This window comes from Alternaria rosae, assembly GCF_020736505.1.
Source record: "Alternaria rosae strain MPI-PUGE-AT-0040 chromosome Unknown BKA58scaffold_7, whole genome shotgun sequence".
NCBI classification, from domain to species: Eukaryota; Fungi; Ascomycota; class Dothideomycetes; order Pleosporales; family Pleosporaceae; genus Alternaria; species Alternaria rosae.
The window spans coordinates 42,483-58,539 of record NW_025763576.1 but is presented as its reverse complement, the minus strand read 5'-3'; the positions used below and the strand labels follow the sequence as shown (position 1 = coordinate 58,539).

The 16,057-nt window shown below is 52.8% G+C and overlaps 9 protein-coding genes across 9 annotated transcripts; 5 read left to right on the top strand and 4 right to left on the bottom strand.

The window, feature by feature from the left end:
* Positions 1-66: 66 nt before the first annotated feature.
* On the bottom strand, positions 67-1,725 carry BKA58DRAFT_202453 (chaperonin 10-like protein). The gene is made up of 3 exons (XM_046165856.1): positions 1,531-1,725; positions 634-1,476; positions 67-578 (listed from the first exon to the last, which is right to left on the bottom strand). The coding sequence occupies exons 1-3, from the start codon at positions 1,555-1,557 to the stop codon at positions 345-347; spliced, it is 1,104 nt and encodes a 367-aa protein (XP_046022960.1). The 5' UTR covers positions 1,558-1,725; the 3' UTR covers positions 67-344.
* On the top strand, positions 1,478-3,025 carry BKA58DRAFT_202463 (oxidoreductase). Its single transcript, XM_046165857.1, has 2 exons — positions 1,478-2,648; positions 2,703-3,025. The coding sequence occupies exons 1-2, from the start codon at positions 1,895-1,897 to the stop codon at positions 2,744-2,746; spliced, it is 798 nt and encodes a 265-aa protein (XP_046022959.1). The 5' UTR covers positions 1,478-1,894; the 3' UTR covers positions 2,747-3,025.
* A 404-nt stretch (positions 3,026-3,429) lies between these two features.
* On the top strand, positions 3,430-3,888 carry BKA58DRAFT_441312 (uncharacterized protein; the record flags this gene model as incomplete). Its single annotated transcript, XM_046173812.1, has 1 exon — positions 3,430-3,888. The coding sequence occupies one exon, from the start codon at positions 3,430-3,432 to the stop codon at positions 3,886-3,888; it is 459 nt and encodes a 152-aa protein (XP_046022958.1).
* Positions 3,889-3,972: 84 nt separating this feature from the next.
* On the top strand, positions 3,973-5,507 carry BKA58DRAFT_387761 (uncharacterized protein). The gene is made up of 2 exons (XM_046170599.1): positions 3,973-4,899; positions 4,969-5,507. Exons 1-2 carry the CDS (start codon positions 4,445-4,447, stop codon positions 5,255-5,257), a joined length of 744 nt encoding a protein of 247 aa, XP_046022957.1. The 5' UTR covers positions 3,973-4,444; the 3' UTR covers positions 5,258-5,507.
* Positions 5,508-7,457: 1,950 nt separating this feature from the next.
* On the top strand, positions 7,458-8,150 carry BKA58DRAFT_202434 (cyanovirin-N family protein). The gene is made up of 3 exons (XM_046165855.1): positions 7,458-7,735; positions 7,791-7,973; positions 8,025-8,150. The coding sequence occupies exons 1-3, from the start codon at positions 7,603-7,605 to the stop codon at positions 8,027-8,029; spliced, it is 321 nt and encodes a 106-aa protein (XP_046022956.1). The 5' UTR covers positions 7,458-7,602; the 3' UTR covers positions 8,030-8,150.
* BKA58DRAFT_202420 (uncharacterized protein) lies at positions 8,136-9,051 on the top strand. The gene has a single exon (XM_046165854.1). The coding sequence runs from the start codon at positions 8,272-8,274 to the stop codon at positions 8,746-8,748; it is 477 nt and encodes a 158-aa protein (XP_046022955.1). The 5' UTR covers positions 8,136-8,271; the 3' UTR covers positions 8,749-9,051.
* A 303-nt stretch (positions 9,052-9,354) lies between these two features.
* BKA58DRAFT_319259 (uncharacterized protein) lies at positions 9,355-10,559 on the bottom strand (the record flags this gene model as incomplete). The annotated part of the gene is made up of 2 exons (XM_046167707.1): positions 9,355-9,672; positions 9,729-10,559. The coding sequence occupies 2 exons, from the start codon at positions 10,557-10,559 to the stop codon at positions 9,355-9,357; spliced, it is 1,149 nt and encodes a 382-aa protein (XP_046022954.1).
* Positions 10,560-12,328: 1,769 nt separating this feature from the next.
* On the bottom strand, positions 12,329-14,207 carry BKA58DRAFT_202391 (uncharacterized protein). The gene is made up of 2 exons (XM_046165853.1): positions 13,757-14,207; positions 12,329-13,699 (listed from the first exon to the last, which is right to left on the bottom strand). Exons 1-2 carry the CDS (start codon positions 13,806-13,808, stop codon positions 12,603-12,605), a joined length of 1,149 nt encoding a protein of 382 aa, XP_046022953.1. The 5' UTR covers positions 13,809-14,207; the 3' UTR covers positions 12,329-12,602.
* Positions 14,208-14,498: 291 nt separating this feature from the next.
* BKA58DRAFT_202388 (uncharacterized protein) lies at positions 14,499-16,010 on the bottom strand. Its single transcript, XM_046165852.1, has 2 exons — positions 15,428-16,010; positions 14,499-15,376 (listed from the first exon to the last, which is right to left on the bottom strand). The coding sequence occupies exons 1-2, from the start codon at positions 15,913-15,915 to the stop codon at positions 14,602-14,604; spliced, it is 1,263 nt and encodes a 420-aa protein (XP_046022952.1). The 5' UTR covers positions 15,916-16,010; the 3' UTR covers positions 14,499-14,601.
* Positions 16,011-16,057: the final 47 nt, after the last annotated feature.

Sequence of the window (16,057 nt, the reverse complement as noted above, 5' to 3'; positions counted from 1 at the left end):
CCTAGCCCAGGGAACCTCGTTACGGAGCACAGTCAACCATCGGGTGCCTGACACACCAGACTCGTCATTGCATTCCGCCTGTCCATGCACCACTTGCATTTGCTGTGAGGACGGAACTCTATCAGCCCCTCGGCTCATGGCGCTATTCTAGTCCCGCGTGGCCACGCATTCCGATACCGAAGTGTTGCGCAGCAATGCTCCACACACTTGAACCTGCTTTCGGCGCATGGTTTTGTGGCAGTATGACAGAGACAAGGTTGCGATTTGATATTGGCACATCAACTTTCCATCATCATAACGTGGAGATATGGCATGCAGCATTTCGATTCCATCCCCGTCCACATTTATTGCACACCCTCTATGATGACCTTGAAAACACCCTCCTGCGCAGCCTTCACTAGCTCGAAAGCTTTCTCGGCATCCTCGAACTTGAATCTATTCGTGATGAGCTTCTTCACATCCACCTTACCTGAGGCCACCAGGTCTATTGCGTTGGGGTAGCAGCCAACCGAGTAGCGGATAGAGCCCTTGATGGTCAATGCGCGGATACAGGCCGTCGTGATGGGAAAAACGACGTTCTAGCGTTTTCCATCAGCAACTGAATAGCGAGATACGGTTGAAATGCAGACTTACTTCCTTGCCCATACCCGCCTGGACATAGGTGCCACCCTTCTTCGCCACGTTGATGCCGGCCTGTATACACGGTTCGGCACCTGTGCATTCCAGGACAATATCTGCACCCTCGCCCAAATTGAATTGCTCTTTGATGGCTGCAGCAATACTCTCCGAATGGGCGACGGGGTCAGCCCCTTCCTTTGCCCTCGAAGGCAAGAACACGCCATCTGCCGCATATGCTTTGGCAAAATCTAGTCTTGCCTGGGAGATGTCGACAGCAATGACTTTCTTCGCGCCCGAAGCTTTTGCAACTGCTTGCGACAGTACACCAATGGGCCCCGCGCCGAAGACGACCACCGTCTGGTTCGCGCGCAAATCAGCAACCTTGCAGATCTGGACTGCGACCGAGACCGGTTCAACCATTGCTGCTTCTTCCATGTTCATATGGTCAGGAATCTTGTAGCAGTAATCACTGGCAACAGTGTAGTACTTTGCAAGTGTTCCATCCCAAGGTGGCGTGGCCGCAAAGATGGTATCGTTGCAAAGGTTGTAAGAGCCAGATCGGCAGTAGTCGCATCGCCTGCAAGGCACACCAGGTTCAATGGCAACGCGATCTCCAACTTGGAGGTTTTTGACGGCTGAGCCAACCTCCACGACCGTTCCAGAACTCTCATGACCAAGGATGATCGGGCTGGTCAGGACAAAGTCGCCGATGCGGCCACGCTGCCAGTAGTGTACATCGCTGCCGCATATTCCTGTTTGCGCAACATGTACGCGGACTTCATGCTCGTCGCGTAGCTGAGGCACTTCGCGGTCTTCGAATGCGACTTCTTTGATTGCACGAAGGACGAAGGCCGGGTTCTGAAGAATGAATCAGTTTCAGACTAGGACAGCGCACTGCTGCAGTGATCTCACCTTCTCAGTGATGGTTACGGAAGACATGTTGTTTTCCAAATCGACTGCAGCGCCTCATTGAGTTCAAGAGCTTCATCTTGTATGCCCGTGACCAGTATACCTGGACGCAGGTCGGGTGTGACGAAGCACAAGTGCGGGGATCGTGGGGTCAAGGGCAACCGTCAACCTGCGCGGGGTGTGTCCCCAATGCGCTAAATGACACCACCCCTACTCACATGATGTAGGTATATTTGCAGAGCAGGTATACCCACTCCGATAGCCATCATCCGATAAAATCGAAATCGCCATGGCACGCCGATTTGGTTACGAACGGTTTCTCCCATCGCATCCTTTCTACTTTCCACCTTGATTCCCATCGCCCACAATGCCTCTTGCACAGCCCTCCAATCCCGACGAACATGTCACATCCCAATTCTCACTCAAAGGCAAAACCGCAGCCGTAACGGGTGGCGTCCGCGGGATCGGGCTAGCCGCCTCGAAAGCCCTCGCAGAAGCCGGCGCAAACGTCGCCATCCTGTACTCCAGCACCAAAGACGCCGACGCCATCGCCTCGTCCATCGCCTCCGCGACAGGAGTGCGAGTGCAAGCCTACAAAGCCTCCGTTGAGAACAAAGAAGAAATAACCCGCGTCATCAACACCATCGCAAAAGACTTCGGCGGTCTAGACATTGTCGTCGCAAACGCCGGAATCGCAACACACCACCCTGCCGAAGACTACACCGAAGAACAATGGCGCCACATCATGGCCGTAAACCTCGACGGTGCATTCTACACAGCGCAAGCCGCAGGAGTAATCTTCAAGCAGCAAGGTCACGGCAACCTCATCTTCACCGCTAGCGTTTCCGCTATCCTCGTCAACGTCCCGCAGAAACAGGCAGCCTACAACGCGTCGAAAGCGGGTGTCGTGCAGCTAGCTCGCTGCTTGAGTGTCGAGTGGGTGGATTTCGCGCGCGTCAATTGTATTTCTCCCGGGTTCATTGCGACGGATATGCTCGATGTGCATCCCAAGGAGTGGAGAGAGAAGTGGATGGGCATGGTCCCTGCGGGGAGGCTGTGTGATACGGGCGAGTTGAAGGGGGCGTATGTGTTTTTGGCGAGTGGGGCGAGTAGTTATATGAGTAAGTCTTCTTTCTTTGCGATATGAAAACCAGGTTGCTGACATGCTCGAATAGCCGGGGCGAATTTAGTAATTGATGGGGGGTATACACTACCGTAGCTTCGTCGTGAGAGCGAGCATAAAGAGAAGCCAAATTAAGTTTTGAGTCTGTTATTGCGCCCTGTGGATTTGATCTTTGTCTTTGGACAATCTACGCGTCCCTTGCAATCTTGGCATCTACTTCACTAACCGCACTGCCCTCTTTCATACGTCGTCATTTTCATCCTCGTCGCTCACCCCATTCTGCATTCCAAAGCTTATCGATATTGTGGGCTGCCCATTGTCACGCCCTGCAAGGCGGTCCACCAGCGGAAGTGCCAGGGTCTAAGAGTGCGGACCGTGCTTTGATCGACGACATCTGGAAGTGCGAGGGTTCGGGACGGGCCGTTAGTGACCTTGGTCTCGAGGTGTGGAAGATGGTTGATCTCGAGCCACCTGAGCTGGGTGCGAACAAGGAGAGCAATTCAGAGAGTGAACTGAAACCGCCAGCTTCTCCAGCAGCATAGCCTCCGCGGCTGCAGGCTGCCATGTTCCATGTTTCGAAATCCCAGTTTTCCGACCTGGGCTAGCAGTGTATCGACGGGTCGAAATCAGGACTATCATCTGGCCTGTCCGGGATGTATGCACTGTGCGCATTGATATGGCGGAGTCTAGCCAAAGCCCATCGTCTCGCCGCCACCCAGAGCGGGCGAGTTGCGGGCGAAGACGTCGCTGCCCTAGACGTCCTCGGGGCGCAGCTGCACATGGCGCTCGATGGCCAACCGAATTACTTCAATGCCATTCCTGCGCCGTACCTAGGCAATCTGACGCTCATCAACCAGTGCCATCGCACGCTGGCAGCTCTCACGGCAGACTCGGCCACACACGAAGCCTTGCTGGACGCCTATGTCGTCGCGCGAGGTGTCGAAGACCTGAGCATTCTGCCGCACGGCCGAGGGCTGGCTGCGTTTGACAATGTCGTCTCGTCGCTTCTCATGTACCCGCTCAATGACCTGCAGTTTGGCGGCCAGCACTGGGTCAATGGTGGTAAGCCTCAAGCCATCAGGCCATTTATGGAACAATGGGATTCTAGCGGCCGTATATGCTTTGTTTTGCCGCGCAAGAGGAATGGTAGCGTCGAGCTCGTGCTCAACGCGTTGCCGGGTGAGATGGCGCTGATGATACGCGATGTCGATTTCAGCTGCTTTGTGACCTCTTTCTGATGGATGTTCGTCCAAATGTTTGGGACAAGCCCCGGAGCTTTTCCACGGACTTTTCCCATTTGGAAAGGGTAGGGCCAGAGGAGCAGTGTGATTGTTGCGACGTCAGGCGGCCCTGTATGCAGGATTACATCTCTCCCGACACGGACGAACGTCGGTCGTGAATTTAACACAGACGCACATACCTATCCTTGTCCAATACTGAGATGTATTGCTTACACGCCACGCGACTCTGTACGCATGTACTTCTGACCCGATACTGTACCATTGCTGCTCGCTACTTCCGTTTGCGCTTCATGTAGTTTCCTGATTGTGGTGCGCCTAAATTTGTCCGTTGCTGTGCCTTGGACGTGCCTTCGCAGCATGGTAAGCATTCCACCCGCTGCATCGGTAGTCTCACCGATACCCTTGTTCTATTCAACACCAGCAGCATCAAAGTAAGCGACCAGCAGTGAGTATTAAATGCTTGAACTCGCCTCGGCAGACCAGATCAAATCCAGAAACCAATCGGCCCGTCCTTCAGCTTCTACCAACCCAGCACATATCAGTCGCCTTCACCATGAATTCAACTGTCGTCTTCATCACTGGTGCCAACCGTGGCCTAGGTCTCGGCTTGTTGCAGAAGTACCTCGCCCAGCCTGACCACACCGTCATCGCTGGCAACCGTAACCCCGCGCACCCCTCGTCAAAGGCGTTGGCCGACTTGCCCAAGGCCAAAGGCAGCAAACTCATCGTCGTGAAGCTCGATGCTTCGGTTGACCAGGATGCCTTCTCCGCCGTCAAGGAGCTGCAGGACAGCCACGATATCGATCACTTCGACATCGTCATCGCCAACGCAGGCGTCTCATACGCCTGGCCACCCGTAGCCGAGCTCAAGCTCGACGACCTTCGCGGCCACTTAGCCCCTAATGTCTTCGGCTTCCTTACCCTCTACCAGGCCACACGTGCGCTTCTGCAAAAGTCGTCGAGAGAGCCAATCTTCGTGCCAATTGGGTCTACCGCCGGAGCTATCGCGTAAGTTGTCCATCCTCATCACTTCATTTGCATTTGTCCCAAGTGAAATCTAACCTTGGTTGTGAATAGTAACCAGCCGCCCATCCCGAATGCGGCGTACGGCCCCACCAAGGCGGCAGTGAACTGGTTCACAGTCCGCATCAACAGCGAGGACGCCTGGCTCAATGCCTTCGTCATGGACCCTGGCTGGGTGCAGACAGATCTCGGCAACGCCGGCGCACATCACTTCGGCGCCCCGCAAGCCGACACGACTATTGAAGATTCGGTCAATGGCATGATCAAGGTATTCAATGAAACATCCAAGGAGAAGCATGGCGGCAAGATGATTGGCTGGGAGGGTGACGTTAGGGGCCTGTAGGTTCAGTCCAACTACAGACACAGAGAGAACAGTCGCATTCACACCTGCGTTCTGGTCGGGTTCGTTTGTACGCAACAGATACTTCTACAGCAGGAATAGTGCATAGCTCCTCGAATGAAACATGCTATACCATAGCTCAAACAGGGCACAATTTGGTAGACACACTCTGAGTTCCTGGGTATGAATGCCGTCTCTCGCTTGTCCCTTTTAGCTTCAGGATATTCGTACGTGTCAGAAGGAGGATCTGGGTGGTACTCAACGCTATTATCTTGTTCTATGCCTTGTATGCGGAAACCGTTGCGTAGGATTGACATCACAGCGTACCCGCCCCATGTATGTCTGCATCCCTTCCTCTGATTCTCCCAACTCGCGCAATCGCCATGCGCGCACGTGTTCTCTTTGTTTTGTAGCGACGATGGCTCTTGCCAGACTGGTATGGCGCTGAAGGACATCTCTTCTTCAATAGCTGTGCCGTCGTAATTGTGTGTCTAGTAGTAATTCGTGGCGAGCGTAGTAAGAGGGCGTTGCAGCTCGTTCTTTTGTAGCAGCATCGCGCAGCCTCTGGATGCTGAAATGTTAAGACGACGCGAACGATAAGCACGTAGGAACGGGATGAAGAGGGATCGTTGTCGTCAAGCAAGAGTGGCGAAGAAGTTCTAGATGGGAGAAGAGTAATCTACATGTGTTGTGTCAACTAGTATACAGTGAAGGGGGATTCGCGGTGATGACAGCTGAGATCGTGGTCCTTCAGGACGGTTGGAATGGGGTTAGCAGGTATGTTTGCGGGTGTCAACCCTGCAGCTTTGAGTGCCTTGCTCAAAATCTTAAGACCTGACTTCTTTGGTGACAAATGGCTGCGAGGCCTTTGAGGCATTTTCCTGTCTAGTTGTAGTTCTGGCATAATTGACTTCCTCTCTTGAGAGAGCTACAAACTGCATAGACGTATGATGCATAGCCGCAGCGAGTGAAATAATAAACACATCGCGAGGCTATTAAAATTAACGTACATTATGAATGCGCAATGTTTGCAGGTCTAATTTGGAGTGAGTCGGGTTTGTTCAAAGTTTACCCCATTGCCAGAGAAGACACAATGATAGAGCTGCCTGCTCATGAACGATGAATTGTGTATACGTGTGGTTGGGAGAACAGATCTTCGTGCATCTGTAAACTAACGACATCCATCACTTACGTCACACTTGGTGCTATTAGGTTTGTTGACTACTGTCCAACGCCCATGCTTGCCCGGACAGTGTCGTCGTAGATGACCTAAGTATAATCAACTTTGCTATGGAAACCAGTCTCTGCCCACCGTACTGTTGAAGAGAACGAACCAAAGCGATTCAGTACATCTGGCGGAGAGAAAGCGGTGAAATCTGAGTAAAAAATCGCTCAGTTGACGCGACCATCTCATACAACGAAAATAACGAACACTCTGTAGCCTACATCAGGATCACAACATGCAAAACAGATGATTTGTTGTCAACGTAAGCTCCAGGATGTTTGATTCTTGCCTTGAATGAGGTGTGAGAATACGTTGGCACAAGTCGAGATCATCGTGCCATCGCGGAGTGGGGAAGGTCCACGGGTCCGGCCCGTGCGGACTTAGCGCATGGTTAGCGTGCACCCTGTATCTCCTTGTCGGCCCTCCTCCTTCTCCATCCTCAACACCACACCACACATGCTTGCCAAGCGAAAACGACGAAAGCCGCGACACCATCAACATACAAGCATTCACTCTGCGGAAGCAACGTCCTCTTTCGCCTGCACAGCCACGATCGCGACTGCATGGCTTGATTGGCAAACGGCGCACAGGACCCACTCGTGATGCACGTTGCGGTCAGGCCACTAATGTAAAGCCACTCACACACAGCCACGGGGCGCAAATTGGGGCGCGTACATGGCCGTACGCAACACCCTGGCTTGGCAATCGTTTATGCAGCTGCTCATGGTCATTGTGTAGCCCGGCGACTTACGTAGTTTACCCAATCTGGCAATCTCGTGTAAACAGTCACCGCCTCCAAGCCGGCACTCGGCACGGCATCATAGGGAATTGAATGGCAGACGGTAAGACTCAAGGGTGGCCATGGCTTTCGATCACCCCATGGAGTCGCACAAGTGGTGGATCTTGACTACGCAATGCTTGTTGGCTTGGCAAATGGGTCACTGTAACTTCAATCATCGCCGTGGGGCTGCCGGTACTCGGCCGACAATCTTGTATAAAGCCCTCAGCTTCTTCCTTACACTGTGGATCTCTCACCCTCTCTCTTTGTTTCACACACTTGAACACCCTCTAGCGTCTATCAACTCTGTACATCAAATCAAATACCACCCAAACACTGTCCAACATGACCTTCTACCACACCGCTGAGGACATCCGCATCGACGACGGCCATATGTTGAGGGCTCGTCTCCAGACCGCCGAAGGCGAATGGAATGACGCCGAGATTGACCTCAACAGCTGCATCGGCAACGACAACGGTATGAACGACCTCCAGCCTCGACACGGTAACAGAACCTGTACTAATTGCGATAGGCAACTTCCACTGGGACGGCGAGGGCTTTGCCAACTCCGCCGAGAACATCGAGTTTGCACTTGAGGGAGACGGCGACGTTCCTGTCCTTCGTGCTACTCTCTTCGACGCCGACGGCAACGCTGAGACTCGCGACATCAACTTGGGCGAGCGCATCATTAACAACGACGGTAACTTTCACTACGGTACGCTATCCCTCAAAAGTCCGTAAGGCTCATCGCTAATACGTCTGCCAGAGTAAGGGAAATATCTGATAAGCCTGTTATGGATCTACGGTACCAGTATCCTGTGCTATGAGACACTTCGATGAGGATTATGAGCTATGAGTACATCGAAAAACTCCTCAATGATATGAAATAACGTACCAACTTCGACATGGCCTGTCTTCTCAGCTACCCCGTGATGGCTATGCTTCCAGCGATCAATCACTGTGGTACCTTTCTTCCATTCACCATTCAGATCTATTCACTCATAAGGTAGGCGATGCACACGCTGGGTTATTCACTGGTACTTTCTTTCCACTCCCCAACTACCTCCACACGTCCCGTGACCTTACGTCGTGTTGTTGTTGCCTTGTTAGCTTTGACTCCACTATCAAGGCCGAACAAAGTTCCGAGAACTAGTTCTAGTTCTTCGGTCACTGGACAACGAGTCGATCACACAAAATATCTGCTGCTCAGCAACTACTCGTACTCGCATCGCCAACCAAAGCTCACTATGGCCAAATCCACGTCTCTTGCATCATGGAAACTACGCAATAGGTTCCTCAACATCGTCCGCAGCGACGCCAGTCCAAATTTGGACCTCATCCCCTCATACCATACCCTAGAATTTGACTACAATGAGACCGAAAACACCGTCGCACTGCGCATGGGTAGATATGGCGACAGCGAGATTCTAGCGCATCTCAACGGCTCCGTATCGAAGCGTAGGACCGCGACTCCAAGATCTGCGAAGTAGGCACCGTGTTAGAAGTCAACAAGCCAATGAGTAGTCAGTTCAGATCTATCGCGCCGTTTGGCTGGAGCGGGTCGTTACAGCAGGGCATCACTACGCCAATGACTGCGCCGGCACACGCGCTTGCGCTGATTTACATGCACATCTTAGCTCTCAAGACAAACAAGAAAGATTCTAATCTGCCTATACCAGGGTATCAAAGTTTGTATGACGCATTAGCTTTGATTCGAAACGCGTTGGATACGGAGCAGATGTTGCCGGTTGGGCAGCGGGATATCCCCGCGGAGGCGTTAGCCGCCTATCAGAACGGAACAGTGGATGAGTATCAGCTGGTCAAAAAGGAGGATCTGGAACAAAGATGAAGCTTGAGTTATTGCGCACTGCTAATGCGTCTTTAATCATGAGTTTCATTCTGGATCTAACCACGGCATACAGGAAAGAAAAGAGACTGGTAAGATGGTATCAATTTATCTCATGAGATGGGGCGCCTTATACTCGCAGGGTGCATTGCATCCCTCAAGAATCCATGTGAACAAAGGAAAGAGACTGTTTAGATAACAAATAAAAAACGAAGTCAACGAAAGATCTATAGAGACATCCTTTTCTCGCTTATGGACTAGCCATAGCAGGTGTGTCCTTCCAGCGGAGGTCAGGCGAATCAAGGAGAGCCATCCTGTCCTCAGCCTTCATCCTATCGGCAGTGATTCTTTGCGGGTAGTTGCGCATGAACATGTTGGTGAAGTGGGTGCCGTAGTGGATACCCTCAGTAGGCTCTTGACCGGCCTGGAAGCCCTCCAGCGGCTTCATGACGGCTGAAAAGTTGGGCTCGTGGAAGTAGGCGAAGGCGAAGCGCTCGCGGGTGTTAAGGCCGACCTTGTGGGGTGTTGAGGGGAGGAAAGAGTTGGTGATGTATTGCATCATGTCGCCCTGGATTGTTGGTTAGAAAGGCTGTTTTTCGAAACGTGTGGGTTGGGGTGACTTACGGGGAACACGGTGAAGACGTCAGGGGTAGGCGGGACGTAGACCCAGCCATCCGCATCCTCATGCTTGCCGGCCGCGGTCTCCTTCCAGTTCGCGTACTCCTCGCCCTCGATCGGAGGGCGGATGAAGAGGCCGCCTACCGCATCCTGGGCGGCAATGACAAGTAGACCGTAGTCGGTGTGCGAGCCGATACCGCGGCCAGCCTTACCCTTACCGTTGACCTTATCAGTCTGGGGGAAGCGCAGAACACGCATATGGTGCCAGCCATCTTGCGTATACCTGGTCAGGGCGTTGCCGTCCTCGAGTCCAAGACCCCAGGCGATGAGTGACAGCATCTTCTCGCCGCTCTCGCCAAGGTAGTCCATGTAAGCTTGCATGACAGTCTTCATCTGGGTGAATGGCCATGGGTTGGGACCATGGCAAGGCCACTTCTGCTGGACGCGAGGATCGGACTGTGTAAGCTCTTTCGTGACGGTAAAGATCTCGCTGTAGTCGGCGATGTTGTCTGTGATCTCTTCTCCCGAAGCGATGTAGCCAGCGAAAGACTGGTCATCCAAGCAAGCTGCCTTCTGCTTGTAGTCGAGGCCGAAGAACTTCTTGCTGCACAGGAACGCCGCATCGGCGAGCTTGCGGTTGATGGGGTCCATGGAAATCTGGAGGATACCGTCTCTCTTCCAAGCGTCAATCATGCTCTTGCCAAGCGCCTTGTCTGCTGCACTGCCGCTGAGAGTCTCAGGGAGCTCGAATGTCTGAAGATTACCGACGACGGCCTTGTGACCAGGTGGCATGGTGCCCATTGGGGCGTTGTATTGGGTAGCCTTGTAGTCGGCCATGGTTGCCAGCGTCCTGACTGGGCTCGACTCGAAACGATTCGAGGCACGACAAAGGGCGCGCATCTTAGCTGGCCTACTCATTATAGTGCGAGTAGACATCCTCTTGATTATATGATGTGTGTTGCGACCGGAAGAAAAAGTTGGAATGACAGATCAGAGTAAAGAGTGGAGATTGTGTGAAGAAATTGAGGCCTTTGGGATTGATGCTTCGCAATAGCATCTTCCCCACGGGCTTATATACACATGTCGACTGGCATTGCTCTAGCCCCGGAGACCACTGTTAGGTGTGAGTGCAGCATTGAACCGAATCATCGGGCAATTGAGTTGGTCTTCGCAAAATCACTCCGGACGGTGAAACTGCATCGCAGAGTGTATGTCTGGCCCCCAGGCGACCAGAGAGTCTGGACTACGATGCGGATGATGCTCCCGGCTCCCTAGAGTCGCCTACGTCGTTCTTCCGGGTCGGATCATGATCTGTTCCTGTCCATCCTCCGCTTGTCATTCGTTGCAAGCATCAAAGAAGGTCTTTGCGCACCTTGTCTTACTGCGTTGATCGGGCCTTATTCAAGAGTTGTTGTTCTCCGATGAGGCGAAAGCCTGGACCAGGTAAGCTGGGGAGAATGCGAAGACTGTTTGAGGTGAGACTTAGTATGGCGAACAGTACGTAGCAGCGAAGATGAGGCTAGGATCTTTACATTTGACCGACGTAATCTGGGTACGACCGGGCGCGTGGGACTTGGTATTACCATGTTTAGCGAACCTTATCTTGGCGTACGCCACACAGCTAACGGCTGTGCCCAACGCTCGTTCATGGACGATCCCAACCCGAGATAGCGCATATGGCAAAGGTTGTTTTCGCGATTTTCGCATTCGTATTTCCTGCGCACTGTTTTGCCCCGAGCCTTGTACCTGACAACTTTTCCGGATTTCCAATGTTGGAAGTTGCCGACGCATTCGGAAATAGCGCACGGCTTCACCTGCACGCCGTGCTGACTGACAAGCTTCGAAGACAACCGGGGAACCCGGTGTTTCCCTGCAAATTCCCCTCTCATTTTCGAAAATTCGTAGATCCAGGGCTGAGGAAGTAGATCGGCAATACGGGCAATACCCCAATTGGTTCGCTTCCACGAAGCGAGCGTCGCGGATGTTTCGTGTTCTAGCAAGATATCAGTATTATAGATGCCCTTCTTTCTGACAGGCAAAAGTTTACCTGCAACTGCAAGATACGATGTAACACAGCCCCAGGTTACAAACTCAGGTTAAGGTGGTCGGGCCGCATTCACAGAGTGGTCGTTCGGCCACATACTCGGATGATGACAATACGGTAGGGTATTGGATACTAATCCAATGCCTGCAGCGCCACACGGCCTTGGATTGTCTAGATGCTAGAAGCCGGCTTACATAGTCATTCCGGCCAAAGATTGCAACGGCGGTTGCGATTTCCACCACTCTTCGGCAGATACATCGCCTTGAAACTGCTGAGTTACCTGCCTACCGCTTTCGGTCTGCTGGGGCATGTGCAGTTCGGCGAGACTCTAGTCTGATGTCTTGATTCACAGGTCGAGGCCCTCGGCGTCAGCTGGACTCTTGCCGATGCTTCCTACCGCGAACAAGGTATGTGGAAGGGCCTCCGTGTTCACGAATCTTGATATAGCTTAGCGAGAATCAGCCTGTCGGATCAAAATTTGGAGATGGCTTCGCAGGGGTTGCGGGTGAGAGCGCACCGGTGTCGGGTCATTTGTACACGTGGGAAGTGATGATGCGGTGGCGGCGTTAAGGAGAGAATAGAGAAAAGAAAGAACAACATCGGATGAAACAACTGAACTTCAATGCGGCTGTGCCAACGAACTTGTTCACGATGGTGTAGGAAATGAGCCGACCTGAAATTTTGACAGCACCATCCAATGTCATTGGGACCAAGGTATAAAATAAGAGCTGCGGACAGTATATTGTGACAGCTAACAAGAATGGATAATATCTACAAGAATGTATGGGTTGCCAATTGGCTGATTACTCGGAGCTGCACTCACGCTGGACACGTGCCTAGTTCTTGCCAGTCTTGGCCTTGAGCCAAGCGACGAACTGGGCGATGGTGAACTCCTCGGGGAGAACAGCGTCAGAGCCAGCACTACCAGTAGGCTTAGCTACGGGGGCAGCAGATGAGGTAGCGGAGGTGACAGGAGTCTCAATAGGAGCAGCGCTGGTAGCCGCGACAGACGAGGATGCAGCCGGGGTCTTGATAGGAGCAGCGACCGAAGAAGCAGCAGCAGTGGAAGAGACCACGGCGCTCGAAGAAGCAGCAGGAGTCTCAGCGGCAGCGACGGAAGAGCTAGCAGCCGCCTTGGAAGAAGTAGCAGCAGGGGCGGCAGAAGAGACAACCTTGGACATCGTAGTAGGAACAGGCTTCTCGGGGGCCGCACCTGCAGCTCCACCACCAATCTTGGTAGTAAGCTCTCCGTCCTCGATGTATACACCGCTGAAGAACCAATCCTCAGCACCGTCCTTGTCGGCCTGACCAGGCAGCCTCAGAACACCAAGATGCCAATCCTTACCATCGGAAGAGGTGCTAGCATCGAAGGGTCCGGCCGTCTGCTTCAACTCATCGCTGCCAGTCGAGTGCCAGAAGGCGACCGAACCAGCATCGAAGTCGATTTCGTAGGCAACGTTGTGCCATTCGTCGGCAACGAGCTCAACGTCCCACTTTGAGACGCCGCCAACATGCCATTGCAGGTTGGTGTTGGACGAGCCCGAGGCACCGTACTTGAGCTCAGTGAAATGGGACTCGAAGAAAGCGATCTGGTGCTCGTTGGTGGCCGTCGGGGCGTTCTCGGCGGCAGTCTTGATGGAGAAGTGGTAGTAGACCTTGCCCTTGTTGATGGCTGCCTTGGTCTCAGGAATGAGTTCGGTACGCAGCATGGTCTGGCCGTTCCATTTCGCGGTCTCGTCGATGGTGATCTTGACACCCTGCTTGGAAGCAGTGTCGGCGGGGTTCTTGAAGGTGGTGTCAAGATTGACGTAGTCGGTCACGGGGCCGGAGCCGTGAATGTAGTACTGGTAGGCGCCGACAGGGTTGGCGAAGGACCACTTGGCGATGTCGGCGGAGGAGGCATAGTCATTGAAGCGACCGTCCCAGATCATCTCTGAATGCGCTATTAGTAATCTTGTTCTTGACTGCTGGGGGATATATAATGGCTTACCGGCAGACGCAGCGCTGAGAAACGCGCTCATGAGAGTAGTCTTGGCAAACATCTTGAAGTTATGTGTTCAAAGGTAAAAAACAGAGACCGGCTGTATGTTGATGAAAACGAATGTATATGCTACGAAAGCAATGAATGAATGACAGTAGTGAGCGAATGAACAACACGAACAAACCAGCAGGAAGAGATGCAGCAGCCCATATAAGAACGCTGCTTGACTCGACGCATACACCTGCAAATCATTGCCCGGCATCTAGACGGCGTGAACGCATCGCATGTCAATATTTTGGAAACGCGCGCACCCATATTGAGTATCGCGCGAGCGGTACTCGTAGGAATGAACAGTTCTGACAGGGCGCCGAGGGCTTGACAGCCGTTTGGTGGTGGAAATTCCGCTGTGAAACGTTCGCGTCGGCAACACCAAGCCCGAATCGGTCTTAGCCTTACCCACCCCATCCCTTTCCTAGACTAGTGCGAGCGGCTTGGTGATGAAGGATTCATGAAACGCTCCCTGCTCATAGAAGCTTGTTTCATTGTGATACGCGAGGCCGAGATGGAGATTGGGTGACGCCGAGGCGGAGATTAGTTCATTGCTTGCTTGGAGCTGTATATTGCTGTCGAAACGCCCTCAAGTTGTGAATTCGTTCCGAAGGTTTTGAAGCTGCGACGAGAAATAAGAAAGTACGTAGTGCGGAAGACATGATCCTAAGGAATATGCCGCTCGACACAGAACAGTGATGATTGCGACAAGTGTTCCACCAATACGACAAAAAAGACCGTGCGTATTCTTCATCAAACCGCGTTGCCGTCGTCCAACAGCCCTTTCCTCTCAGATGTGGTGGAGTTCACGCTCGCTCGTGAGGACCATCATCATTACGTACGCCCTCTAGGCTGTTTCTCTGTCCTTCTAGTGCACCATTGGCGTCTTCGACGAAAGGCTCGTGTGCCTCCAGTTCAGCCGGTGGTTCATGTAACTCATTCACTGGTTTCGAGTCAAGCTCGTTTTGGGTCGCTTGAGCATCAACTTCGCTCCTCCATCGTCCGCCGGCGTACCATTTGCGCTGGCTGTGCGTGTAGTCTTGATCTTCCATTTCCGGTATGACAACATCCGGCTCCTCGTGCGCAGCAGTTTTCCGATGTCGCCGTAGACACCAGAATATCAACAAGCCCCCAATCAGAGCGGCTGCAAGCGCCACACCTACACCAATTCCTATCTTTGTACCAGTAGTGATACCACTGGAGGAGGAAGATGGTGCAGGCCCGTTCGTTGGCTTCAATGCGTTGATCGATGGTGTAGATGTGCCGGCTGGTGCGGGTACGCCGTATCTCGCGACTAGAGATTTGACGTACTCGCTCGGAAACGTGCCAACATCATCGATCTGCCAGGCCACTACGACGGGATCGGCTACAGCGAGACCTGTGGCAAGCGTCGTGATATCTGATATCACGGATGTCTCACGAACGCTTCCACTTGAATCATACGTGGTGGTATAATCGTAAACTGCTGTGACTTCTTCTCCATCATAAGCAGGTGCGGTTGTAATTGCAGCGTATGCACGGAACGGTGTCGAGAAACTAGACAGGCATAGTTCGGCGGATTCAGAGCCAAAGCTCATACCGCTACTCGTCACATATCAGCGCCAGTTCAAGAAGGCCTTAGGTGCATTTTACCTTCTACAACAACTCGCTTGCCAGAAAGTCCTATTTCCGTTCGAAGCACTGCTCTCAAACGCAGTTACTTCGGCAATGGTCTGCCCACTGGGACAGATTCCGGGACTGTATGTGGGTGTACCATATAGTTGACAACCGGTGTACGATGGATCGGGGACGACCAAGCGACCAGGGCGTACAGACCAGACGACGTCATCGGTACCGTTGTCATCGCCGCAGTTGGATGTCGGAAGGAACACCCATCTATCGATACACGATGGGTCCGGGGTGTGTATCGTCGTTAAGTCTGGCACGTTCAAATTTTTGAGAGCTGTTGATGTTCCGTAAGAGGTTACATAAACTTCGCTGTGCGACCAGGCCAACTCCCTTTTCACGATTTCGGCGGCTCCCGGGGTTGGTGAGACCACACTTTGTGCGGTAGGGACTCTAACGATACATGTCCCAACTGTAGATTGTGCACCGTCAACTGTACTGCCTATAATTGGCATATTCGCGTTCAGTCAATAGCCTCGGAGTTATGGCAATAAGCCAAGAACGATAAGTATGAGATGGCTGAAGCAAGGATGGGACAGCCTCAAGACGAAAGAAACGCCAGGAGACCGCGGGGAAGCCTGATTTTTGAGCAATTCC

Bases quoted from the DNA above. Each gene is read 5' to 3' on its own strand.
- BKA58DRAFT_202453 (XM_046165856.1), bottom strand. From the start codon at position 1,557: ATGTCTTCCGTAACCATCACTGAGAAG. The intron at 1,477-1,530 runs GTGAGATCACTG...TTCATTCTTCAG, and splicing joins CCGTAACCATCACTGAGAAG to AACCCGGCCTTCGTCCTTCG. The intron at 579-633 runs GTAAGTCTGCAT...GGAAAACGCTAG, and splicing joins AGGCGGGTATGGGCAAGGAA to AACGTCGTTTTTCCCATCAC.
- BKA58DRAFT_202463 (XM_046165857.1), top strand. From the start codon at position 1,895: ATGCCTCTTGCACAGCCCTCCAATCCCGACGAACATGTCACATCCCAA. The intron at 2,649-2,702 runs GTAAGTCTTCTT...ATGCTCGAATAG, and splicing joins TGGGGCGAGTAGTTATATGA to CCGGGGCGAATTTAGTAATT.
- BKA58DRAFT_387761 (XM_046170599.1), top strand. From the start codon at position 4,445: ATGAATTCAACTGTCGTCTTCATCACTGGTGCCAACCGTGGCCTAGGT. The intron at 4,900-4,968 runs GTAAGTTGTCCA...GGTTGTGAATAG, and splicing joins TCTACCGCCGGAGCTATCGC to TAACCAGCCGCCCATCCCGA.
- BKA58DRAFT_202434 (XM_046165855.1), top strand. From the start codon at position 7,603: ATGACCTTCTACCACACCGCTGAGGACATCCGCATCGACGACGGCCAT. The intron at 7,736-7,790 runs GTATGAACGACC...TAATTGCGATAG, and splicing joins CTGCATCGGCAACGACAACG to GCAACTTCCACTGGGACGGC.
- BKA58DRAFT_202420 (XM_046165854.1), top strand. From the start codon at position 8,272: ATGCACACGCTGGGTTATTCACTGGTACTTTCTTTCCACTCCCCAACT.
- BKA58DRAFT_202391 (XM_046165853.1), bottom strand. From the start codon at position 13,808: ATGTTTGCCAAGACTACTCTCATGAGCGCGTTTCTCAGCGCTGCGTCT. The intron at 13,700-13,756 runs GTAAGCCATTAT...TAGCGCATTCAG, and splicing joins TCTCAGCGCTGCGTCTGCCG to AGATGATCTGGGACGGTCGC.
- BKA58DRAFT_202388 (XM_046165852.1), bottom strand. From the start codon at position 15,915: ATGCCAATTATAGGCAGTACAGTTGACGGTGCACAATCTACAGTTGGG. The intron at 15,377-15,427 runs GTAAAATGCACC...TGTGACGAGTAG, and splicing joins CAAGCGAGTTGTTGTAGAAG to CGGTATGAGCTTTGGCTCTG.